The 24,891-nt window shown below is 52.1% G+C and overlaps 2 protein-coding genes across 13 annotated transcripts in view; one reads left to right on the plus strand and one right to left on the minus strand.

The window, feature by feature from the left end:
• Positions 1-1,753: 1,753 nt before the first annotated feature.
• Positions 1,754-20,099, minus strand: HAUS8 (HAUS augmin like complex subunit 8). 2 transcript variants are annotated; one of them, XM_036416030.2, is made up of 11 exons: positions 19,871-20,099; positions 16,509-16,573; positions 13,441-13,496; positions 11,540-11,621; positions 8,589-8,684; positions 8,385-8,479; positions 7,554-7,610; positions 7,295-7,453; positions 5,898-6,039; positions 3,750-3,891; positions 1,754-2,144 (listed from the first exon to the last, which is right to left on the minus strand). In XM_036416030.2, exons 1-11 carry the CDS (start codon positions 19,897-19,899, stop codon positions 1,946-1,948), a joined length of 1,122 nt encoding a protein of 373 aa, XP_036271923.1. In that variant the 5' UTR covers positions 19,900-20,099; the 3' UTR covers positions 1,754-1,945. The 2 variants fall into 2 exon arrangements, with proteins under 2 accessions (XP_036271923.1, XP_036271924.1); XM_036416031.2 differs by lacking the exon at positions 1,754-2,144 and adding an exon at positions 2,449-2,755.
• Positions 20,100-20,228: 129 nt separating this feature from the next.
• MYO9B (myosin IXB) overlaps positions 20,229-24,891 on the plus strand; it is an 89,703-nt gene continuing 85,040 nt past the window's right edge. For 6 of the 11 annotated variants that reach the window (XM_036416015.2, XM_045573579.1, XM_045573582.1 and 3 more), the window contains exon 1: positions 22,316-22,422. The gene's annotated coding sequence lies outside the window, so the exon portion shown is untranslated. Of the gene's footprint in view, positions 20,342-22,314; positions 22,423-24,891 lie in introns of those variants that run through there. The other 5 variants (XM_045573580.1, XM_045573583.1, XM_045573584.1 and 2 more) reach the window with 3 other exon arrangements.

Raw genomic sequence — 24,891 nt, forward strand, 5'->3', positions numbered from 1 at the left:
AGCTAGGTCTTATTTTCGGAGGATGTCTTATTTTCGGGGAAACACGGTAGTTGAGAAGCAGCTACACAGAGCTGCATTCTTGGCTTTTCTTCAGAAGTTGGGTTGAAGTCAATGAATGAAGCTGAGAAAGATGGTGTTGGCTGAGGCAGGGGGGAGACTGGGCCTGAAGCATCATAAAGGTTCTCACACGGGGGCCAATTCTAACACCCAGGTCACTGGGCGATGTCTGGACACATTTGGGGTGGGGGAGTGCTGCCCGAGTTGGGTGGGTGAAGGCCAGGGATGCAGCTCCACACACTCCCCCCCCCCCCCCCCCCCTGCACAGGACGCCCCTGCAGAGTGATCTGACCCCCAAAACCAGCAGTGCAAAGCGGAGACACAATGACGTATCTTGAGCATGCTCACTTAGAAAGCCTGCTCGCTCGAGTTGGGTCATATGGATTTCTTAATGAAGGTGTCATACACGCAGATGAGAAAACATTTAACCGAAATGTTAAAGGAACGCAAAATGTAACAGTAACAAGCAAGCATCCGGCACTCCTCACGGTCCACGGCCCCGACTTCTCCCTCCAGAGACATTATCTTTCTAGGTTTTTACAACTTTTAACACAAATTGCTCTGTGCCCCACGCATTTTGACCTATTTTCATTTTTAAAGACCATGGCAATCTTTCCACGATTCATAGAAATTGTTCCGTAAACAGTTTTCAGTTCCAGCACCGCGTGTACCTGGCACACCATCGCTCACCCTGTAGCACCCTGGAGCCCCTGCTGAACTGAGCACGCAGCACGCCAGTGGCCACTGGAAGGGGCTGAGCCAAGGTCTGACACTGCACTGTGGGAGTGAGTGGGCAGGGGACCCCTGCAAGTCCCCGAACACTGAAGGACCCCAAACAAGCCTGTGGTTCAGGGAAATCCTAAAAGCTAGAAAGCAGAGATTATAACGAGAATGTGGTACTAATCCGGGTCATTAAGACTAAGGAAAGAACCAGGGCTCCGGGGTGTCTGTCCCCTTTAGGGGCCCAAAGCTTTTGCACACAAATGGGGGGAACGGGCCAGGGGATGGCGTTTGTGGGACTCTGACACAGGAGCTCCATGGGAATCCCTAACGAGGACCACGATCATGGACTTGGAAACATGGGGGTGAAAGGGTCGGTGTGTGGATGGGAACTGGCAGGTTAAACCACCTATGGAGAGCCGTGTCCCCTTGACCCGCGTGGTATGGGAATGGCTACTATGTCTGACTGGGGACTGCTTCCCCGACCTGCAACTGTAGCTCCCAACCCGCAGGCAGGAGGCAGGTCAGGAGTGTAAGGGATAGGGAGGTGAGGGGTGAGTGTGCCCGTTGAACATGTGTTAGATCAAGACGCATCTCTTCCCAGAATGCAGGGCGGGGATGGATGCCACATCTCACCCGGAGCACCACCCCTCCCGGTGTCATCCAGCAGCAGCCATGTCCACAGGCACCAGCAGGACTGCCGGAGCCCCGGGTGCGGACGGGAGCAGAGGAGCGGGGGAGGCAAGCTCTCCGTGGCACAGTCCCGTGGGGAGTGGACTGGAGCACCGGCAAAGCCCGAGGGGCCCCCCGACCGCTGCGGGGACATGGGGCCCGATGGAGAATGTCCACGTGAGGACCAGCTCCTAACTTGCTGAGGACATTGAACAAAACAGCCCCGTGACTGGAGGACAGGAATCGCCTTGAGAGGGAAGCACTCAGTGTCTCTTCTGCTTCCCCCTTACAGAGAAACGGAGGCTCAATTGCCAAACAGTTTTATTTCTTAAATACAAAACAAGATTATCACACAAAAACAGCTACACTGCTGAGCTAAGTGACTAAAGTGCTGGCGTTTCCGGAACTTCACCCCCGTGCTCCGGCACGGATGCGCCTGGACAGTGCTCTCTTCCCGGGGGCGAGGGCCGCAGGTCCACGGGGCTGGCGTGCGGGTTCACAGCGCGCAGGGCTTGTCAGCGCCCGAGAGCAGCGGCCTGCTGGCCTCTCCCCACGTGTCCCCCCGGGGGTCCTCCTCGTTGAAATACCACTGGCGGGGGGCCGCCGGGCCCTGGGCCTCCTCCCAGACCTCTTGGTTGCGTAAGGCCGCCTCCTTACTCACGCCGGCGGAGAGTTCCTGCACCTGGGCGAAGCTCCTGTGGGAGAACAGAGGGTGACGCTCTCGGCCCTCCGGGCCTGAGGGCGGAGGGAGCCAAGGCGCCTCTGCCTTCGCCGCCCCGGCAGCGCGGAGCGGAGGCCGCGGTGCAGGCCGATTCCTCCCGGGCACTCATGATGAAGGAAAAGATTCATCTGCTCAAGAAACTAGTGTGGCTCAGGGGTTGAGCACCGACCTATGAACCAAGAGGTCACGGTTCGTCTCCCAGTCAGAGCACGTGCCGGCTGCAGGCTCGCTCCCCAGCAGGGGGTGTGTAGGAGGCAGCTGACGATTCTCATCATCGAGGTTTCTCTCCCCCTCTCTGAAATCAATGAAAAAATATGTTTTTAAAAAGAACTGTGAATGGGGCAGTATCCCAGCCCGCCCTCGAAGTGCACGGTGGGAGGGACACAGGTACTCAATGAGCATGTTCAACCACGCAAAGCTGTGACCTCTGCAATCCAGAACGCTCTGGTGGTCCCGATTTCAGGCGGGGCCAGAAGAAGCTAACTGCACAGTGGGTGGCGTTTGATTTCCATCAGCACCTTTCGGATATTTTAGACATCTCAGGGTGTGTTCAGCATTGTAAAGGAGGAGAAAACAAGATTCTTTTTGGAAGATGTGAAGGAAGCCCATGGTTAGAAACCCCCGGAGGACAGTGAGAGAAGGAACCCGGGTGATGGCGGGAGGGTGAGGGGGGGGCCTGGGGCTGTTTCCATGTGGGCACACGCTGATGATGGGGAAGCCCATTGAGTTGTACCCCTACAATCTGCACCTTTCTCTATGTACTTCCACTCCAATAAAAAGTTCCAAAAAGATCACCCAGGTCCCTCCCCTGGAAAACACTGAAAACTGAACAGACCGATCCAAGGCGCCTAGTGCTGTGAGGTCCTGAGGAGTGAATGCGGGTGATGCCACTGCTCTTTCTATTTGGCTGTTGGGGAGCTCACTTGGGTTTCAGGTGGGCTGAAGGCTTTTACCCACTCCCTTCTCCCTGCTTGCTGGACCCTGCCATGCCAGGGCTGCCCGCTCTCAGCACAGGGCAGCCGCCAACGGCACATCTCTGCCTGGTGGGAGGCTATTTTTCTTTCTTTCTTTTTTTTTAAAGTAATATTATATAATTATATATATATACACACACATATTGTTATCTATATATACACATAGTTATATATATATATATATATATATATATATATATATATGCTATCTTTTTCTTAAGCTATGTTTTTATTGATTTTAGAGAGAGGAAAGGAGAGGAGAGGAAGAGAAGCATCCATTGGCTGCCTCCTGCATGCCCCCTACTGGGGATTAAGCCTGCAAACCTGGGCATGTGCCCTGACTGGGAATCGAAACCGCAACCTTTAGGTGCATGGGACAATGCTCAACCAAATAAGCCACACCAGCCAGTCTCCCGCCCCCACCTTTCAATCCACACTGAGGATACGCTTATTGATTTTAAAAACAGAAACACTGATGTGAGAGAGAACATCGATGGGTGTCACCCCAAATGGGGAGCAACCCAAAACCTTTCGGTGTACAGGACATGCTCCAACTGAGCCACTCCGGCCAGGGTGCTGTGTTTTTAAAATATTTTCTGAGGTACCTTCGGAGCTCCACATCCTTCTTCTGGGTCATTTCCTTCAGTTCTCCCAGCAGGTCTAGCACTTTCCCATTTTCTTCTGAACTGCAGACTCCAAGTTCTCCCAACAGATGGTGTGTGGTCGTCAATTCCCGCTGCAAATCATCTGAGGAGAGTGGGAGAGGGCATCAGCATGGGCTTCACGGTGCCCCAACCACCCTGTGAGCGAGGTGGCTGAGTAGATTGTCCTCATTCCCCCGGAACGAACGCTCTCCTGTTATGAAGGCTCAAAGGCTGAGAGCCATGAAGGACGACATCTGTGCACTGGTACCACCGCTGTGCCCTTTGCCTGAGACCCTGGGTCAGGCATGTCCATGGGTCAGGCGGTCATTGGAACAGACCTGGATGCCACTCCAGTGTCCCCAACAGAAATGAATGAAAAATGTGGAGAGAGCCTGACCTGTAACTTAAAAAGAATCCCATGGTTCCCTTCGCTACAGTACCTCCCACCCCAGTAAGTATTGCCTGCAACTGCGCTGAGTCCCACCTGCTGGGACACTAGTCTCTCCAATCCTGCCACATCCCATCTACCAGCTGCACGTGTACACACATCACAACCAAACACTGTAACATTTTGGAATCCTCATAAGGGTTCTCACAAACACACCTCCTTCCTCACAATGTGTTCTAAATGTGTCCTCCCAAAAAGATATGTTTAGGTACTCTCCTCAAGTGTCTGAATGTGACCTTACTGGAAATGGAACTGAGTCAGAATGAGGTCACAGGGTAGGTAGGCCCATTCCAATAACTGGGGCCCTTTAAGAAGAGTGAGATTCAGATACAGAGGCAGCACTCAAGGCACAAGGCGATGTGAAGACGGGGCAGAGAGAGGAGTGACGCTGCCAGCAAGCAGCGGGAGAGAAGCCTGGGATAGGTTCTCCCTCAGAGCCTCCAGAAAGAACCAACATGCCCCACCTTCATTCTGGACTTCTGGCCCCTTCAACTAAGGGAGAATAAGTTCCTCTTGTTTTAAGCTCCCGGGTTTGTGGCCTTTGTTACAGCAGCCACAAACAACAAATACACTCCCTAATCCCAACCCCTAGCAATTACCTAAGGAGCTTTTCTGAAACGCAGTCACAGAGTCACAGATGTGCCACTGACTGCAACAACCATCCGACAGGAAAACCAGACACAGAGCGTCATCCAACTTTTCAAGATCCCATGTCAGACATACACTACTTCACGCTAGAAAAGGCTTCATTTTATTAGAAATCATCTTTGGAAGTTAATCCATCATTGCTTAGGGCTGGGAGATAAGCAGCGATGGGAAGTGACAGCTAATAGATACTTAGTTTCTTCTGGGGGAAACATAAATGTCCTAAGGTTAGAGTAATAGCTGCATTACGAACATATTAAAAACAAGGAATTGTACACTTCAAATGGGCAAATTGTATGGTATTTGAGTTATATATCAATAAAGCTTTTTAGAAAAATGCTCAAGTCTCTGTCTGAAGCTGCCAACACAGCAACAACCTTTGTGATCCTAAGCTGAGTTTGTGCAAAGGTCTGCAGGGAAAGTCCGCCTGGTTTAGGCGGCAATGTTTTACTGCGTCAGCAAAACAGAGTTAGAGGCTCATGAGAGCTCTGCTTAGAAGTAACCAAGCTCCAGGGCAGCTGGAAACCTGCTTTGGGAAGAGAGGAGAGGAGTTCTAAAGAGAATTTTAAGATCAAGCGCAGCACTTCACTCCCGCCCATTTCCTTAGGTGAAGGACAGATGGGACCCCTCTGCGGAAAGGGCCCCTTGGCTGTGTGGAAGGCAGGGGGTGGGGTCTGCAGCCCTATCACTGCCCCATCAACAATGCACCTCCGCAGAGCCCCCCTCTCAAGGCTGTGGGGTTGCAGGCAGCTCCCCAAGAACGCCTTTCAGCCGGGTAGGAAATCCACAGGAAACCACAGGCCTGGGTTCCAATCCCAGCATGGCTTTCCGGGGATGCCACCTGGACAAACCAGTCTTGCCAGCACCTACATCCTGTGCCATGTGAAGGGGGGCGTGCCATCTCCCTCCCAGGAGGCTTGTGAGGATGACATGAGGAACAAAGGTGCCGCACGCAGGAAGTGCCAATACCGCTGGCGGCTCTCCCTGGTCCCTGCCCAGCAGACGCCCGGTCCTACCTAAGAACTTGTGCGGGCCTCCGTCCAGGTGGACTGCTCTCACCGGCAGCTCGTGCCTCGTGGTGTCCAGGGCCGTGGCGAACGTCTTGTACTGCTCCTTGAAGCTCTCACACACGGCCTCGCAGGGGCCGAGCATCTCGATCTGCGGCAGGAGGGAGGGGCCGGTGAGACGAGGCTGGCAGTCACCGCCCTGACGTTTCACGCTTGGCACATGTGAGGGAAGACACAGGCTGTTCTTTCGGGATCGAGGGGTCCTCCAGGGGCTTCAGCGGGTGGGTGGTCCCTGCCCTCCCCTCCCCTCACTCCTGGCCACCCTGCTTGCCACGAACATGCGTCCACCTTCCAGCGCACTCCAGGGCCAGCCTGTGGTGGGACCCCAGGGACCCAGGAAGGCTGTGCCTTCCTGCTTGGGAGCACGGGGCTGGAACACCTGCCCCACCTCAAAGCCATCCCCGCCGACTCCTCTTTCCCTCCTACACACTATCACAGGGCAGTGTAAGGATTCATTGTCATTTTTTCCCTTCCACTCGTTTCTCAGCCCACAGCCTGGGCACATGCACAAACATGTGCACACTGGGTGTCACAGGCTGAATCCCGTAATTCTCCGGTTGACATCCAAACCACCAGCCCCTTAGAATGAGACCTGGTTTGGAGACAGAGCCTTCACAGAGGGAACTGAGTCAGGTGAGGGCATTAGCGTGGGCACTGATCTAAATGCCCAATGTCCTCGTAAAGGGCAGAGAACTGGAGACAAACACACACACAGGGGGACACCAAGTAAAGAGACAAGGAGAAGACAGCCTACAGGCCAAGCAGAGACCAAGACACTTCCTTTCCTCACGGCGCTAGAAGGAGCATACGCTGTTGTCGCCTTGATCTCGGACTTCCAGCCTCCAGAACGGAGAAAGAGTAAGTGTCCGCTGTTTAGGCTGCCCCGTCTGTGGGCCTTTGTCACGGCAGCCCCAGGACATGCACACGCTGGAGGAGGAGCTACACCCCCTGGTCAGCCCTTCGCTTCCAAGGGTTTGCTCCTTGACCTTTCAAGGGTTTGCTCAGTGACTGTGTCCCAGCACTGACCATATGGTGCCAAGACTGTGCCTCCCACTGCACCCTGGCCCTGGGCAGGCCTGAAGCATGTCTTCTGTCACTGGGCAGCTGTGGGCACCTGAAGGATATGTGTGTGTGTGTGTGTGCGCGCGTGCGCGCGTGTGTGAAAGGACAGGTCCCTCTGCAGGCTGGTACCTAATGTTATGGGCACATCCTCTTACAAAGAGTTACATACCAATACCTGGTGGTGTCAAAAGCCAAGCACCAACGTAGCGCCAGGCCAGGAGTGACCACTGTACCTTGTCCCTCCAGACATGGCGATGGCCCGGCGGGGACCTGGCCACACTGACCTGCGGGCTGAGGACGTCCAGCAGCTCCCGCTTCTTCTGGCGGAGGAGGAGCTGGCGCTGCAGCTCGTGGGCCTGCTTCAGCAGCTGCTGCTTCTCCCGGCACATGGTCACTAAGTGCCTCTCCGCCTTGTCTTCAAATGCGGCGAGGCTGTTCTCCATCTGTTAAGTGCAGAACAAGAGCTCAGGCCGAGGGGACTCACCTCGTGGCCGACAGAGGCTGCCCTTCCACCCAGGTCACACAATGCGGCTCCCTTTTCACCTTCACGGTCAGGAGAGTCAGGAGTAATGTTTGGGATTCCATCAATTCGGAGAGATCCTTAGGGAGAAAGAAAAGACACTGGTTCCCAATGAACTGGTATGTACCCAGCTCTGACTCGGGAGGGAAAGAACGCTGATCCACACATACTTTACTTATTTCGTTCTATGATTCGATAATGCGCTACCTCATAACCACCTGCCGTTTCTATGATGTTCTGTTTAGCTTCTGGGGGCTTTATGAGAAGGAAGAGGGTGGTGCTCCCTCCCATTCGGCACCACCCTGGAACCAGGACTCAGACCTCCCATCCCAGTGAGACCACAGCCTGGACCTCTTCCTGCCGGGGACGGACGGGGTCCGGCCTCGCACCCTCCCTCGCATGACACCGCGAACACGGTCCCAATCTCATTCTTCACATGATTCTGCATCTGTATCTACTCCTGTATGTTCTTGTAGAAGCAAACTCTTTAGCCAAAAGAGCGTCGGCCTGCGGACTCAAGGGTCCCAGGTTTGATTCCGGTCAGGGGCATGTGCCTTGGTTGCGAGCACAACCCCAGTGGGGGTGTGCAGGAGGCAGCTGGTCGATGCTTCGCTCTCATCGATGTTTCTGACTCTCTGTCCCTCTTCCTTCCTCTCTGAGAAAAATCAATAAAATATATTTTTCTTAAAAAAGAAAGAAACAAACTTTTTAAATGATCTAAGAATATGTGTTTATTTTTGTCCTAAAAGGCATGTTTTTGGAGCCCCAGGTTTCCCAAAGCACCTGGCACAGGGCAGGAACTAAACCAGATTTATCCAACCCATTGGCACTTCCCTCTCATTTCATACACTTACTGGGTCCTTTTCCTGCGAGGCAGAAAATGATGTCGACTCGGTTTTCCTTGGCGTTTTTTTTTCTAACTGTGGAGTCTTTCTGAGCATACTCTTGTCTAAGATCAAGGAAAGCATTTTTAAGGCGAGAAGAGCGTCCTTTGGCAGCTTGCTAAGATGCACTGCCACCCCCAGGTGGGAAAATAAGGGGTGAAACAAACAACTTACCGTTGATGGCCGAGAGGTCCAGGTGCGGGGGGGCGGTACCGTGTCCTTCCAGCAGCGTGGACTGCAGGTCGCCTTTGTCGAAGATCCCGCTGCTTTCTGTGGGCTCAACGAGAATCCCGCCAAGTCAGCACGGTCACTCAGAGGCTCTGCACCCAGGCCGGGAAGCAGGCAACCTCTGGACAATACACCTGCTTCTAAAACTAAGCTTCTTGTTAGGCAGTAGAGAAGGCGGAAAAGCCTTGGGAAAGTCCCAGCCATCAACTTGAATATATTTTAAAGAACTACACAAGAAAGGCATTCTGTAAAACCCAAAGATGCTTATTTAATAAAAGCTGCTGTGTGCCGGGACCAGTTTGGCTCAATGGATAGAGCGTCAGCTTGGGGACTGAAGGGACCCGGGTTCGATTCCGGTCGGGGGCATGTACCTTGGTTGCGGGCATATCCCCAGTGGGGGGTGTGCAAGAGGCAACTGATCGATGACTCTCTCTCATCGATGTTTCTAACTCTCTATCTCTCTCCCTTCCTCTCTGTACAAAATCAATAAAATATATTAAAAAAAAAAAAAAAAAAAAAAAAAAAAAAAAAAGCTGCTGTGTGCACAGTATGAGCCTAGTGCATGCCATGTGTTTGTTCTGCCCTCGGCTTTCTCTCCTTCTTTCTCCAGCTGCTTCTGGACTGTTCCTCTTCCCAGGAGTCCCCTTCATCGTTTAGCTCTGTTTAAAAGTGTGCAGTTGTGCCTTACACCACGTGACAGGGGCAGAGGGGCCCTGCGTGCGTTAACTCAGCAAGGCCCCAGAGTGCTGCAGAGCGAGCAGCGGCCTGTCAGATACACACCGTCAGGTCAGGAACTGAAGAGAACACAATCTCATGAGCAACTATGCAGCTGAGGAATAAATACGAGGAAATAAAAAAAGCAAAGCAAAGTCACAAAGGTGTAGGGCAAGGTACCGTTTGTGTTACAAGTTTTAAAAAATTCTAGACAGATGAAAACCTATCAAGAGCATCTGCCTCCTGGGTGAGAAGCTAGAACCTGATGTGGGAAAGGGTGATGTTTTATTGCTATGGTTTTGCACAGGTTAAATGTTTCGTTTAACAGTATTTAACAGCATAAACAGTATTTCCATTAAAAAATGTACTTTCCTATAAATCCCTATGATAGACCTAAAAAAGCAGCCCTACACCATGGCTCTGCCTGAATTCTGGTACATGCCATGTGTTTGTTCTGGCAATTCTTTGCTGTGGGCTGTCCTGTGCACTCCCGGGTGGTGAATAGCATCCTGGGTCACCTCCCATCACACTGACTTCTTCTGCAACTACTCCGGACATTGTCCAGTGTCCCATGGGGGTCAGAAATGCCCCAGCTGAGAACCCTGATTTTAAACGTGGCAGGCCCCATGTTGGGCCCCTCGGGCCATGCCATTTCTCAGCTTTGTGCAGGGCACTCAACTAATTGCACAACAAAATACAGGATGATGCCTGCTTCTCAGTCATGCCTGGGCCAAGAAACAGTGCAAATTCTAACGTCTAACCCAGTATTAGCACACTTACAGCTTGCAGGCCAAACCCAGGCCACTTCCTATGTTCATGAAAAGTTTAACTGGGCCCTGGCTGGTTTGGCTCAGTGGATAGAGCGTTGGCCTGAGGACTAGAGGATCTTGGATTCAATTCCAGTCAAGGGCACATGCTCAGGTTGTGGGTTCGATCCCCAGTAGGGGGCGTGCAGGAGGCAGCCAATCAATATTGTTGTTGTTTTCTCATCATTGATGTTTCTCACTCCTTCCTCCTTCCTCTCTGAAATAAAAATATATGTATTTTAAAAGTTTCATTGGGACACAGACATATTCATCCATGTATATACGGTCTGTGGCTGCTTTTATGCTACAAATGGCAGAGGGAAGCCTTTGTGAGTGTCTGTCCTGCAAAGAGGGAAATATGAACCATTTGGCTCAGAAAAGGTTTGCTGACCCTTGATCTGAACAATAAAGTTAAAAATCCAAGTTGCAGGAGAACTCAAAGCTGCCACCATTTTGAACAAGGAGGTGAGGGCCAAAGAAGAGATCCGCCCTCGGTGAAGTGCTCTCATGCAGAGCTGCCAATCTGCTGCCGAGGCGGGCACGGCGGCACCGGACACAGCTGCTGTGGGAGGGGCCTCCCAGCCTTCTCGTGAACACCAAACCCACCAACAGTGATGGTCTGATTGGCAGACTGTGAGGGAACTTTCCCTCCTCGTCAGCATTTTCCATTTTTTACAATAATGAACACATGCCACATCTATAATCAGAAAAACTGAAAGCTTTTCATATCACGTGGTGACAGCTTTTATTTTTTTAAAAAATATATTTTATTGATTTTTTATAGAGAGGAAGGGAGAGAGATGGAGAGCTAGAAACGTCGAGGAGAGAGAAACATCAACCAGCTGCCTCCTGCACACCCCCCACCGGGGATGTGCCTGCAACTAATGTATATGCCCCTGACCGGAATCGAACCCGGGACCTTTCAGTCTGCAGACTGACGCTCTACCACTGAGCCAAACCGTTTTTTCGGCTGTGATGACAGCTTTTAGATGAAAGCCATAGGGAGACCATTACAAGAAAAATGCGACGCAAGGCAGTGAGAAGCAGGAGGATGAGGCTTGCACCTTTTCTGGTCCTGGTCTTGGAGCTCTGGCGAAAAAGAACTGGTGCCCCAAGGAAGAGCCAGCCATTATGGCAACTGGGCTGCTCCCTGGGGTCACACAGGAAGAGAACTCCACCCCACTGCCCGGCCATCCCCTTTCAGCTCCCCGCATGCCCCGAATCGGTCCTTATACTTTGCCCAGCTCTTTCGTCTGATGCTTCCAAGAAGGAAAAGAGGGACTTTTAACTTAGCTTACTTGAAAACATAACTCACCACCACGCTCAACACCTCCCAACTCCACAGCTGTTTTATGCCCTCCCCCCATCGCTACACACCTTTGCTCTTCTGGAGGGAGCTGGGTTTCCTTCCGCCCTCAGGAATCTTCCCACTGGTCTTTGAAACGTCTGCGGCAGAAGCCTGTTGAGAACGCAGGACGTTCAGGGGACACGATTCTTTCCCTTCATGGACCTCCCCCCTGGTCCACATGAGGTTTCTCACATTGAGGTTCCTCTTTCTTTCCCCCTTCTCTGCCTTCCTTCTACTCGTTCTAAAAATCAATGCGGGAAAATCCCCAGGTGAGGATTAATAAAAAATAAAATAACATAAGATAAGAGAAAATACTGCATGCAGCAAGTAGACACACGGGGGCGCTGTAACCAAGTTTGCAAAGCAATGTTAAAATTATGACGTGTGGACTGTGATCCTTTGTTGAGTATCACTTCAATATGTAAGCCACGAGTTTTGGGTGATGATGTGTCAACGCAGGTTCACCAACTGTAGATAGGCACCACTCTGGTACAGGATGTAGATTGTGGGCGAGGCTACACACGAATGGGGTGGGGAGGTAATTTTGCTCTTTGTTAACCTAAAACTGCTCTAAAAATAAAGTCCCAAGAAGATGTGGGACTTTACACAATGAAATACATAAATATACACAATGAAATACTACTCAACCATAAGAAGAGATGAAATACTGCCATTTGCGACAACATGGATAGACCTTGAGCATATTGTGCTAAGCAAAATAAGTCAGTCATAAAAAGCTAAGAGCCACATGATTCCACTCATCCATGAGATATAAAACTCACAGACACAGACAGCAGTCGTTACCAGAGGAAAGGGCTGGGAAGAGGGTAAAAGGGACCAAATATATGGTGACGGGAGATGGTTTGACTCTGAGTGGTGGGCACACATGCAATATCCATACCTTGTATCACAGAACTGTACACTTGAAACCCATATGGTCCTATTAACCAATGTCATCCCAATAAACTTTTTTAAAGACCATTTTAAAAAACCACTCCAAGGAACATATCAAACAGTTTATATAAAACAATCCTTTTCCTTCAAGCTGCATTTTAGGTCACATTTTTAATAACCCACCACCCACCCTATCCAGATTTTAAAAGAGTGGAAATGAATATTTAACTAATTTTTACCATAAACAATTATTTGGAAAATAGAGGGATAACATGACCTTCACCTCAACACATTCTCAGTAGGTATACACTGAAACAAAATATATAATTGGGTAACATACTGATTGTTTTTGTTTGTTTTAAATATATTTTTGTTGACTTCAGAGAAGAAAGGAGAGGGAGAGATAGAAACATCGATCATCAGAGAGAATTGCTGACTGGCTGTCTCCTGCATGCCTCCGACTGGGGATCGAGCCTGCAACCCGGACATGTGCCCTGATTGGGAATTGAAGTAGTGACCTCCAGGTTCATAGGTTGATGCTCAACCACTGAGCCACACTGGTTGGGCGATAGTGCTAGTTTTTTATTAAACATCATACAAAGTATGCTCTCATGTTGTTAAGCGTTTCATGCTGTCATTTAAGTGGTTTCGCAATTTTCATGGTGTGACTACAGGTAGTTCATGACACTTTCTCTACTAGTGTTTCAGGCACACCATTTCCCCCCGTCGTTCCCTATAACCCTGCAGGTGTATTTTTAAATATCAGCTAAGGTCAGGGACTGTGTGGGGTTGAAAAGCAGGACAATTTTAGGATTCAACAGAGATCATGGCTTTGCAAAAGGATTCTCAAAGAGATTGGCCACTCACTACAGAGACAGAGGTCTCAGCAGGAAGGACACAAGGACCTCAAAGGCAACCAGGCAAAATCCCCAAAACGCTGCCTCTGGAACCAGCTGTGCCTGGCTCGGATAACTTGTGTCAGAATTCTAAGTTCGTTAGAACTCCCTTCCGACCCGTTTCAAACCTCATGTGTTACCTTTTTAGTGGGTTTCTTCTCATACTGCAGGTAGCGGGATTCGACCACTTTTCCTCCTGTGGGGAACACTGTTGGTTTATAACAAAACTACAATAGTAGGAGCCCCCCTCCCCCCAGACCGAGGGCCACCCCCCCCCCAGAGCCAGGTGCTATTGGCCCTCCCTGCTCAACAGCAGGAATGGGGGAGCTGATCCCCCTTGCTCCTCTGAGCCTGCCCTTCAGTACCCTCATGTATTTAAGGGACCCTATTGTATGCAAGAACATTTATGGGGCACCTACTGTGTGCAAAACATGTATGAGACACCTACTGTATACAAGTCCTAGGGCTCCAGGCAAAAAGCCAGAGATCCACAGGAGCAGAAAGGGGACTCATGTGGGGAAGGTAAAGAAAGACAGACCTACCACAGACAGCCATCTGTTTGCTGCCTCCTCCTCTCTCCAGCTCACTGTGTTCATGACCCCAAACGCTGATTCCCCCACCTCCTCCGATCTACTCATGGTACCACCTTTCACATACCCACACCCCACCTCTCCCAGCTCAGGATCAACCTTTCACATACCCTCACCCCACCTCTCCCAGCTCAGGACCAACCCCCTGGACATACTCAGCACCAAGGCCCTTTCTCAGACCCAGCATCTCCCTGTGACAGTCCAGCCCAGGTCTCCTTCCATCCCTGCCCTTGGGGCATTGAACAAGGATGGAGGAAACCCACCTGTCCTCCAAACCTCAGGGCAGCATCCTGACCCATGTGGATGGACCTCTGCTCCTGGGTAAGGAGAACCCCCACTTTTGTTGTTAGAGCCAAGCCCACCCCATAAAGAAACTGCCCTGGAGCCTGGCCGGCGTGGCTTAGTGATTGAGCATCAACCTACAAACTGGTCGATTCCCTGCCAGGGCACATGCAAGCTTGATTCCCAGTGTAGGTGTGCAGGAGACAGCCGATCAATGATTCTCTCTCATTGATGTTTCTCTCTCCCTTTCTCTCCGAAATGTAAACAAAACAAGAAAACCTGCCCTGGAAACTCCTTTCCTCCTCACTCCTCTCCACAGGTCGCACTGTTAATCTCCCTCACCCACCCCATGGCTCACCCCCACTTCTCTGCTTCCCTTTAAACGCTGGCTTCCTCTTCTCCTCCCTCTTCTCCTGAATCCCCCTCTTCTCCCCCCACCACACACACTGGCTCTCACACCACCACCCCACAGAAGAAACGCATTTCAGCAAGCCCATCAGACATCCTCAGTGAGCCATCCTCCCACTGAGCCGTCAGCAGCACTGGGCACAGTTCTCGCTCACATGCCGCCTCCTCCTGACACCTGTGGCCTCCAGGCTGGCTGGCCCGGTGGCTGACAACAGGCTACCTTGCAGGCCCACCAGCTGGTGGAGCCTGAGCACCTCTAGCACATCACAGGTCTGGCCCGACTCAGGGCGTCCTTCTGACTTAGTCACCTCCTCGCTCCCCTCAGTCGCTGTTCCCAACCAACAGGCTGTTCCTGCACCTGCTCCCCTTCCCAACTCTATTCAGCCCAGCTCTTCCTTTGGACCCAGAAGCCACCCGCTTCCTGCTGTTTTTCCCACAGCATCTGTTGTCATCCTGAACACTGGGTCTCCTTACTCCTCCCCCCAGTTCACCACCTGTGTCCCAGACAACCAGCTCCCTGAGGGCAGGGACCTGTGTCCGTTTGGCTTGCTGCCATATTCCACCGCTTGCAGGGAGTAGGTGTTCAACAAGATCAAACGCACGATTCTGCACTTTTTCTTGGTACCTGTAGAGCTCAGAGTCTCCCTGTTTACGGAAGAGACCCGGGGAGAGGGACAGCTAGGTTGAGCAAGACTGATTTCAAACCAGAACTTCACACCAGAATTTGCATCTGCCATTGGCAATTCCAGTTGCAGTGCCACCCCAAGAGGAAAGGAGGTGCACCCGTTAAAGGGGAGCCTGGTGCGGGCCACGGAGGCAATGGTCACCGAGCACGCCCCAGGCAGGGAAGAGCTCAGCGCACGGGTGGGCTCAGACAATCAGGAAGGAGGTACCTAGAGGCAAGGCTGGGTCAGGCAGGGTCCAGGAAGAGAGTCAAGCCAACCCAGAGTCTGCCGCCGGACATGAGGGACTGGGGCAAAGGACAGGCATGGCCATCCTGTGCTGGGTGTTGCATAGTCAGGAAAAAATCTGGGGCTCTGGGTTTCTTGGACAATTGAAAGCAGTTTCAAGTTTCCAGAAAACTAGTTCGCATCTGTTTGTTTTAAACAGTGGTGGGTTTTCCACAGCGTTACAGCGAAGGATGGAGTTTGTGTTCAAGAACCAGACCACATGCAAATAGATGTTACGGACAAGATGCTGCTCTAAGTTCTCTGAGATGTGCACTACCAGAGCACACTTTAATATTTCAGCCCTGCCTGGTTTGGCTCAGTGGACAGAGCATCAGCCTGCAGACTGAAGGGTCCCAGGTTCGATTCTGGTCAAGGGCATGTACCTTGGTTGTGGGCACATCCCCTTGGGGTGTGCAGGAGGCAGCAGATTGATGTTTCTCTCTCATCTATGTTTCTAACTCTCTCCCTCTCCCTTCCTCTCTGTAAAAAAAATCAATAAAATATATATTTTTAAAAAAGAAAATATTTCATTTCAGATGTTTGAGCTCCAACCTGAGAGATCCTCAAGAGTCAACTGGGCACTGCCAAGAATCAAGGGGGATGTTCACCATGACCCCAAACCCTCAGGTGGACATGGGACATAGGGGCACCCCCAAAGGACTGATATGCTTTCAGAGAAGAGACTTAGGAAATTCTGATGTTTGATAATGAATTCAGCTCAAGTTCTCTTCACCTACACTTGCAAGCGACAAGTCCTGGGCATAGCCCCAAATGAGCCCTACCCAGTCCTGCCACAACCCTGGGTGCAGGTGGGGCTGGGTGACCAGACTGGAAATCTCCCAAGGTGTGAACAGAGAAGGTAAAACCATATCTCCCTTGCTCTGCTCTGTCTTGTTTTTTATTACCCAAAAACATTTACTAGAAAAAAAATCACTTTTTATTTCATGGGATCATAAGGTAGATTCTAAGTTGACTCACCTTGTGTTTGCTTTCCTTTTGGCCTGGAGCCACTGGGAGTACTGGGGTCCCCTACAGAAAGCATCCTAAAAGAGAGGGCAGGGTCTTGTTAACATAGGTGACAAGGAGCTGAGGGAAGCCCGTGAGAAGCTCAGGTTTCTCTTCGAGGCTGGGCCACGTGGACAGGAAGAACATGGAGTCCCATCACCTGGGGTGACAGAGTAGCCCCACGGAGCAAGAAGAGTGAACATTTTTGCCGGACCTCAAAGATCTCAACCTAAGTCATGAGCTCAATAATTCAGCAGGGAGCCGAAACTGGTTTGGCTCAGTGAATAGAGCATCAGCCTGCCAACTGAAGGGTCCCGGGTTCGATTCTGGTCAAGGGCATGTACCTTGGTTACAGGCACATCCCCAGCAGGGGGTGTGCAGGAGGCAGCTGATCGATGTTTCTCTTTCATCGATGTTTCTAGCTCTCTATCCCTCTCTCTTCCTCTCTGTGCTGTTTGCCACTGGGGGTGCACGGTGAACGACAGATGGAACTCGCTCCGTGAGAAGGAAGAGCAGCACCTTTCTGTTGGGCTCATGTGAAGGTACCCAGACAGGTAAGGGGAGGGGGGAGGAGATAATGCACCTTTTGCTCAGGTACACTGGGAAGGACATTCTAAGACAGGGACAAATAAGACCAAGGATATGAGGGAGGGCAATGGAGAACGAGGGGGAGGCAGGAAATGGTCAGCCCTGGTGCTTAGCTAGAGAACATTGGCAGGGGTATGGGATTAGGAGGAGAGCACACTGGGCCAGTCCAGCAGCTCTGAACGCCCAACGTAAGGGCTTGGACCTGGTCCCATAGCCCAGGGGTTGGCAGTCTTTCTCTGCAAAGGGCCAGATGGTATCCTTGCAGCTCTGTGGGCCATGTGCTTAGTCACAACTACTCAACCTTGCCATGCAGCCATGATGACTCAAAGAAATAGGTATGGCTATGTCCCAATAAAACTTTATTTATACAATGACATTTTGAAGTTTATACAATGTTCACATGTCCAAACATTCTTCTATTGATGTTTTTTAATAACCAATTAAGAATGTACAAACCATCTCAGCTAGCCAGCCATACAAAAAAGAGAGTGCTCTGGCTTTCACTGTAGGCCCCTGGGGAATAGACAGCCATGTTTCATGAAGACTGCTGGCAGACAGACAGGCTCTGAGGTTCTAGAAGGACAGAGACCAGGTCTGCTCCTCACCATCCCACTTTGCCTATATATTCATCTGCTCGAGCTTCCATCACAAAATATAAGACTAGAAGGCTTAAATAGCAGATTTAAAAAAAAAAATTCTTTATTGCCCTAACTAGTTTAGCTCAGTGGATAGAGCGTTGGCCTGCAGACTGAAAGGTTCCAGGTTCGATTCCAGTCAGGGGCATGTACCTTGGTTGTGGGCACATCCCCAGCAGGGAGTGTGCAAGAGGCAACTGATGGATGTTTCTCTCATCAATGTTTCTAACTCTCTATCCCTCTCTCTTCCTCTCTGTAAAAAAATCAATAAAATATATTTTAAAAATTCTTCATTGTTTAGTATTACATATGTCTCCTTTTTCCCCCACTGACCTCTCCCCCCGGCCACACACACACACACACACACACACCCAGCCCCAGCACATGCCCTCACCTGCCTAGTGTCTGTGTCCATTGGTTATGCTTATATGCATGCATAGAAGTTCTTTGGTTGATCTCTTACCCCCTTCTACCCTGCCTTCCCTCTGAAGTTTGACAGTCAGACTTTTCATTCTCAACCAAGGGTAAGTTTTTTATTGATTTTAGAGAGAAGGAAGAAAGAGGGAAAGAGAGAAACATCAATGTGAGGAAAAAACATCGACTGGCTGCCTCCTGCAGGATCGAACCCACAACCTGGGTAGCTGCCCTGACTGGGTGAGGAATGGGGAGTGATAATGGACATAGGGCTTCCTTCTGGACTGAAGAAAACATTCAAGAGCAGAGGTGGTGGGTGCACAACACTGTCTTTATGCCACGGAATTGCTCACCTTACAATAGTTAATTTGATGTCCTATGCATTTTGCCTCCATTTGAAAAAAGAATGAAGCCTGACATATTAGATGAGGGAACAATGAGGTAGGAATCGCTGACAAACCAGCTGTGGGGTGCGGGGAGTCTGGAATGCCTCCCAGGTTAAATGGGGACGCCAGGAACAGGAGACTAGCCCTGTGGTAGAAGCAGGCTGAGGGGCCAGGCTGAGACCTGGGCACTTGGACTCCAGCTGACATCACAGGCTCCACTAGTTCCAGCAGCAATGGTCACTGCTCAGTTCACTGCAGCCACCTCCTGTGTAGCTGGGGCGGGGGACCCCAAAGTGAGACCCAGGCCATAGCGGGAGGCATCTCCAACCCTACAAACATACCCACCTTTGGCCTGCTCTATCTATTTTCCAAACAGGGGCCTGAGGCTTAAACAGGTCACCCCCTCGTTAGTCTCAATGCTGGAAAGGGAAAGAGCAAGGACTCCTTTGGATCTGGAGCCAAACAAAATGAGCTCAGGCCAAAACGGCAGGGACCTGGGGTAGGAGTTGGGGTTGGGGGTCACTACACCTGTGCCAGCCTCAGGTACCACCTTGTTACTGTAGCTCAGAGAAGCTATTATCCATCTCACAGTTAGGGCAATGGGCAGAGGAGGAAATACAAGTGATTTCTGGGGGCCTATTTAACTTTCCTTCTCGTTGGCACAATACACATTAGCCAAATGAACAAATAGGACAAAACACAGCCCTGGATCACGCCTGGCACCAGGTATGGGTTCATCGCCTTTCTTGTCCCTGCCCTGTGACTCTGGGCAAATGGCCTTCCCTCCCTGAGCCTCCACCATCCACCTCATCAGTAAGTGGGGAGTATATGAGAAGGCGGGTGGGAAGAGTAAAAGAGACCTTGTAATGGCCCAGCACATGTCCACTCCAAAGCGATTATTTCTAACAGCGACAGATCCCATTTACGGGTCGGACACGTTCTAAGTGCTTTCGTGGCTCACGTGACACCTACAAGTTGGGCGGTGGCGTCATCAGCCCGGATTCGTGGGAAGCGAGGCGCGGAAAATTTAAGTCACTTGCCGGCGATGACACCCCTTATCCCCCCACATCGAAGTAGCAGACCTAGGACTCGAACTCCCGGTCTACCCTCGCGCCCGCTTTCCCAGCCTGCGCAGAGGGCGCACCCCGGGGCTTCCCAGAACTTGCGCATTTTGAGTGGTTCCCAGGAGGGTCCGGTCCGGACTCCCCCGAGGGTCCCCGTTTCCCAACTGGGCTGCCGCGGCCTCCCCAGCCATCGGCCAACGGCTTCCCTCCGGCAACCACAAAGTACAGACCCGCGGATTTCAACTCACCCAGAGCCGCGCCCCGAGGAGTCCGCCATTTTCCCGCCTTCCACTCAAAGGCGGGCTCGTCACGCTCCCTCGCCCCGCGCCCTCCGGAGGGGTGGCCGTGGGCCGCCGGGGAGAGTGAGTGCAGGCGGAGCGGGCGATCCCAGCGCGCGCGCCGCTCGGGACTCCCCCACACTTGGTTCCGCTCACCAGTGAGGGAGCCCGTCCCCTGGGCCCTAGGCCCCGCCCCGGAAGTGGGCGTGTACCGGGAGCAGCCAGTAGGGGCGGGGTTTGTGGCGCCCCGCCCCTCGGCGCGCTGGCGTCACGCCCCGCCCCGCCCCTCCGGGACCCGGAAGCGGGAGCGCGCAGGGGAGCGGCGGGCGCGGCGGGGCGGAGCGGAGCCGAGCGGCCGGAGGATTGTTGGGCGGGAGGGCGGGCGGGCTGGCCGGGGACCCGGCCCGGGACCGGCGGCGGCGCGCGGCTGCTGAGGCCCAGGTGAGTGCTTCCGACCGCGGGTGGGGGCTCCGTGTCGAAGCTCGCGTCGGCGGGCTGCAGTGTAGGGACGGAGCTGAGGGGGGCTATGGGAGTGTGTGGAGGCAGGGATGGAGTGGGGGGCGGGAACGAGCTTGGGGGTCGTGGAGGGGTGGCCGGAGACGGCGCGCGAGCTGGATGGGACAGAAGAAAGTTGGTGAGACGGGCCTGGGAAAGGAGTTTGTGGGCGCGTGGGGGTGGTGGGTCTTGTGGCTTTGAGCAGCTCCTCTGAAGAGGACGTGGCTTCAGTGGTAGTTGAGGGGTCGCAGGAAACGGGTCTGGGATGGGTAGAGGCAAGGAGGCGGTGTTGAGGGGCCCACGCGGGGGGATGGGGAGGAGGGAGGCAAGGCTGGTGTGGGCGGGACAGCTTGGGTGCGATCGGGGGAAGGGGTGCAGGATAGCCTGGGGGCGTCTGTCCGCAGCTGAAGGGGTGGAAGAACGAAGAACGGTGCCTGAGGCGGGGCGGCGCCTGGGACTCAGTGGGTGTTCATAAATGCAAGAGGCTCTGAACCCGCTGGTGCGGTGGCCCGCTCAGTTGGGAAGAGGAACATGGGCGGAGGAAGGGAGCAAAAGAGGGTAGAAACTAAGGCAAGGACTGAGGGCCTGTCCAGGGAGGGCCTGAGGAAGAGGGGGAAGGAAGGACTGTAGAGTGACCCCATTCAGATGTTGGGATGCAGCCCGTGGACATTGGTGGGGGCTTCTCTGGATTCATCTTCTCAGTTTCACCCCCAGCCGCTGGGTGACCCTGGGTGAGTCCCAGCGCCCTACCGACCAGGATTCCGGACTGGAAAACCACACAACTCTTCTGTTAAGACCTGGCTGGCTGAAGCCCTGGGGGATGGGGGAGAAGGGGGTGTAGGGTGTCCCGGCGAGCAAGGAAGCAGACTCTGGGCCCTCCTTGGGACCGGAACTGGGTTTCAGAGGGGAGGGAGTGCATGTGCACGCTCCCTGTGTGCTAGGCTGTCACCACCTCCTCGCAGTTGTATCCTTGGACTTAAATGGGTAAAACGACATACAGGAAATCTGTCCTCCAGCGGCTGTGAGCTCAGCCCCAGAGGCAGCCAGTGTGCCCTGCTTCTCTTCGGTATGCCTGAAGGCCAGGGGTCTCAAAAGGAGAGCCTCTCCTGCACTCTTTGTCTGAGGGAGAGATATGGTGCCCTGCAGTTGGAGGGTCCCAGCTCCTGCCTTGCTGTGTTCAGGTCTAGGGGTCTCCAGGCTCTCAAGCTACCCAGGAGCAGTGGGAGGTGACAAGGGCAGCTGGAAAGTTGTTTCTCCATCTGATGGGCCCGATTCTGGCAAGGGCCTTGCATGGGGCGGTTTTGATCAGCATTCATCTCTCCCCTTTCCTGACCAGTGAACCTTGTCTGGGATCTGCCAGAGGGCTGGGGAGCCGGAGCTTATAGCTCATACAGGAGATAAATCTGGATAGCTTGAATGTAAAGAGGATCACAGAAAGATAGCTACCCCCTTCACTTCCAGAATGTTCTGGTCCTTATGAAAGGTGGCTCCAGGATACTCATTCAGAGCCCAGTCACGCCTTCTGCAGACACTGAGCATGGACTTGCCCTGGCCAGAACAGCCCCAAGAAAGAGGACCAGAATCTTCTGGTTGCATGGCCCTGGCTGCTTTCTCCTCCCTGCACCAGGAGCATGGTCAGGGAGGTTTCTCTTGGAGGGTGGTCTCATGTTGGGGTTTCTCACCTCCATCAAGTATTTTTGTTTCTTCACCTGCAAAATGAATGACTTGACCTCAGTCGGCATTTCTCAACTTTGAAACCCAACCCCTCCTGATAATCTTGGTGCAGCCCCCCAGCTGGTGATTCCCCTCCCTGCTGCAGTGGTTTGGCCTTCTATTCTACAATTTATATCCAAAAACCATTTAAAAAAACAAACAAACTGCGCTTTCATGTTTCAAATGGAAAGTTTGCAGTGCCCAAATTGCTTTGCACACCACACTCGTTCGCAGAGCTCTAACTGCTTCCTGTGGCTGGAAACTGCTGGGTGAGACAGTCCCCTCAGGTCCAGGCCTGTGACTCCAAGAAACAGGTGAGATACAGAAATCTCCCATTTGTTCAGCTGTAGGAGTCATTCTCCGTCCCCAATAGGGGCTTATTAACTTGCCGCTTCCCTCTCCTCATCTCCTCGAAGTTGTGTGTCTTGGGTGGACCCAGTGCTCACTTAAGCAAGGGCTGGTTGTGCTGGGCGCTGGTTCCAGGGCACAGAGATGAGTTCGTGCCCCCACCCCCACCCCGACAGGAATAGTGGAGTTGAGTGGCAGTCGGTTCAGCAACAGAGCTAGCTCAAGAAGTCATAGGAATAGAATGAGGAATGACGAGTGCAAGCTTCAGGGCTTGGGAATTCCTGCAATTTCTCCGGAAGACCTGGCTGGGCCAAAGCCAAGCCTTGAAGGATATGGAGGTGTGAAATGAAACCTGGAAGGCAGATTTGCACAAGCAGGTTCCTGCGCAGCACTATCCTTCTGTGATAGATGCTTTCGTTTCCAACTCTTTTGTTCCTCAAGGAGGGCCTGGTTCCTGTTTTCCCAGGATGGATACTGAGGCTCAGGAAGGTGGTGACTTCAGAGATGGCTCCCTGGGTGATCTAGAAACTGGAAGGATCATGAGTAACCCCAAATGGGTGAGGACCAGATCTCTAGAGCAGAATTACTCAACCTGCAGCAACATTCACATTTGGGGCTGGGTCTTTTTGCTGAGGGGTCAGGGTCCCATAAATTTAGAATATTGAGCAGCATCCCTGGCTTCCCCCCACCAGATGCCAATAGCACCCACCCCTCAAACCAAAAACGCCTCCAGACATACTGTGTGTTCCTTGAGGGCAGAATTGCCAACAGCAAGAACCTCTGCTCTGTAGTAAAATCTGGCTCCTGCCCCAGGCCCACCAACGCCTCAGTGGATCTGTGGGGTAAATTGAGCTCCTTGTGAGCTGCCATCCAGAGCAGGAGTGGGGAAAAGAGGTCAGCAACTGAATTCTGCCATCCAGACAGTTCTTAATCTGGAGACTCGATAAAAAGGAAGCACCACTGGGAACGGACCAGGGGGGAGTTGGACAGCACACATCAAGAATGGCCGGCAGAGGAGGGACAGGAGATGAGCGGGGGCTGTCTGCCTTCGCCCAGACAGCCATGCCATTGTCTTTCCCTTCTTTGTCTCACCACTGACCTGGATTTCTGCAGGAACCGTCCCTGCCTTGGCACAAATTGTTGCTTTTCTTCTGAGATTAGAGGTATTTGATTCTCTTTTCAAGAGCTACTTTGGAGGTGATCCCGGATCAAGGTGGCTCTGGAAGCTACATTATGTTCTCATGTTTGCCCTCTTGTCTCCAGGAGCCAGTCCATCTTTAAGACAAAAAAACGTTAGATAAATTGTCTAACTTTTGCGCCTAGAGCATGCTTCTCAGCTTGTTCCCCAACTGTGTCGCTGCTGTAACTCCATGCGAGGAAATGCACGTTCTGGGGCCTTCCCGAGCCCTCGGGGGGCCATGTCCCTCCTCCCCTTCTTCCCCACCCACCAGCCCTTTGTATGTCCCCGAGTTCTCAACCAACTGTGCCAGGCAGCCCCTGCTCGGCTGCCCCACAGAGCAAGACAGGCCCTTCTCTCTGTCCTCCTGGGTAGAGGGAGTCACAGAACAAAGGGTTCTGTCTGAGCACTGCCAGGCCCCTGAAGAGCCAGCCCTGCCGCCACTGCAGAGCCTCATCGCTTCACCTCTCCGGTTTTCATTTCGACCCAGAAAGGGTCTCAGAAAGTGGGCATGTCTCAGAAATGCAGTTTGGGTTCTACTCATTTCCTCGTCGAGACTTTCTTTCCTCTCAGCCGCCGGATCCCAATGATAAATAAAGTAGTGATTCAAGCATTTGGCCTGGGGATTAGTCAGAGTGACGAATAAGCTGACCTGGTCTGACTCATTCATTTATATCCCAGCTCTGCCCTGCTTAGTGGGTCTGTATGTGTGAGAATGAGCTTGTCACTGCTGTCACTGATGGCTATGCGAGTTTCCTGCGTCTGCCATAAAAAAGTACCCCAGACATGGCCAGTGCTGCTCAGTGGTTAGAGTGTCGGTCTGCACACCAAAGGGTTGGGTGTTCGATTCCGAGTCAAGGGCATGTTCCTGGGTTGCAGGTTCTATCCCAGCCCCGGTCAGGGCATATGCAGGAGGCAGCCAATCAATGTGTCTCTCTCATATCAATAGTTCATTTTCTCACACTCTCCCTTTCCTTCCCCTCTCTTTCTAAAAAAAAAAAAAAAAAAAAAAAAAAAAAAAGCAATAAAAATATATATCCTTAGGTGAGGATAAATAAATAAGTGAATAATAAAGGCTCTGTCTCCAAAGACAGTCACATTCTGAGATGTTGGCGTTTAGGACTTCAACACAATAAATTGGGGAAGCGGGGTGGAGACACACAATTCAGCCCTTAACACTGGGTGAGGGGCCAGTTTTATTTTTATTTAGTAAAGGGGTTTGGGGCAAATAGTTGGACCCATAGAGAGCGAGTACATT

Source organism: Pipistrellus kuhlii, unplaced genomic scaffold (genome assembly GCF_014108245.1).
Source record: "Pipistrellus kuhlii isolate mPipKuh1 unplaced genomic scaffold, mPipKuh1.p scaffold_m20_p_52, whole genome shotgun sequence".
In the NCBI taxonomy this organism is placed as follows: Eukaryota; Metazoa; Chordata; class Mammalia; order Chiroptera; family Vespertilionidae; genus Pipistrellus; species Pipistrellus kuhlii.

What these genes read in the sequence shown, in the direction of transcription:
- HAUS8 (XM_036416030.2), bottom strand. Translation starts at nt 19,899, where the DNA reads ATGGCGGACTCCTCGGGGCGCGGCTCTGG. An exon ending in TCCTCGGGGCGCGGCTCTGG is followed by an intron (nt 16,574 to 19,870) that starts GTGAGTTGAAAT and finishes CCTCTCTTTTAG; the next exon opens with GATGCTTTCTGTAGGGGACC. An exon ending in TGGACGTCCTCAGCCCGCAG is followed by an intron (nt 6,040 to 7,294) that starts GTCAGTGTGGCC and finishes CTCCTGCCGCAG; the next exon opens with ATCGAGATGCTCGGCCCCTG.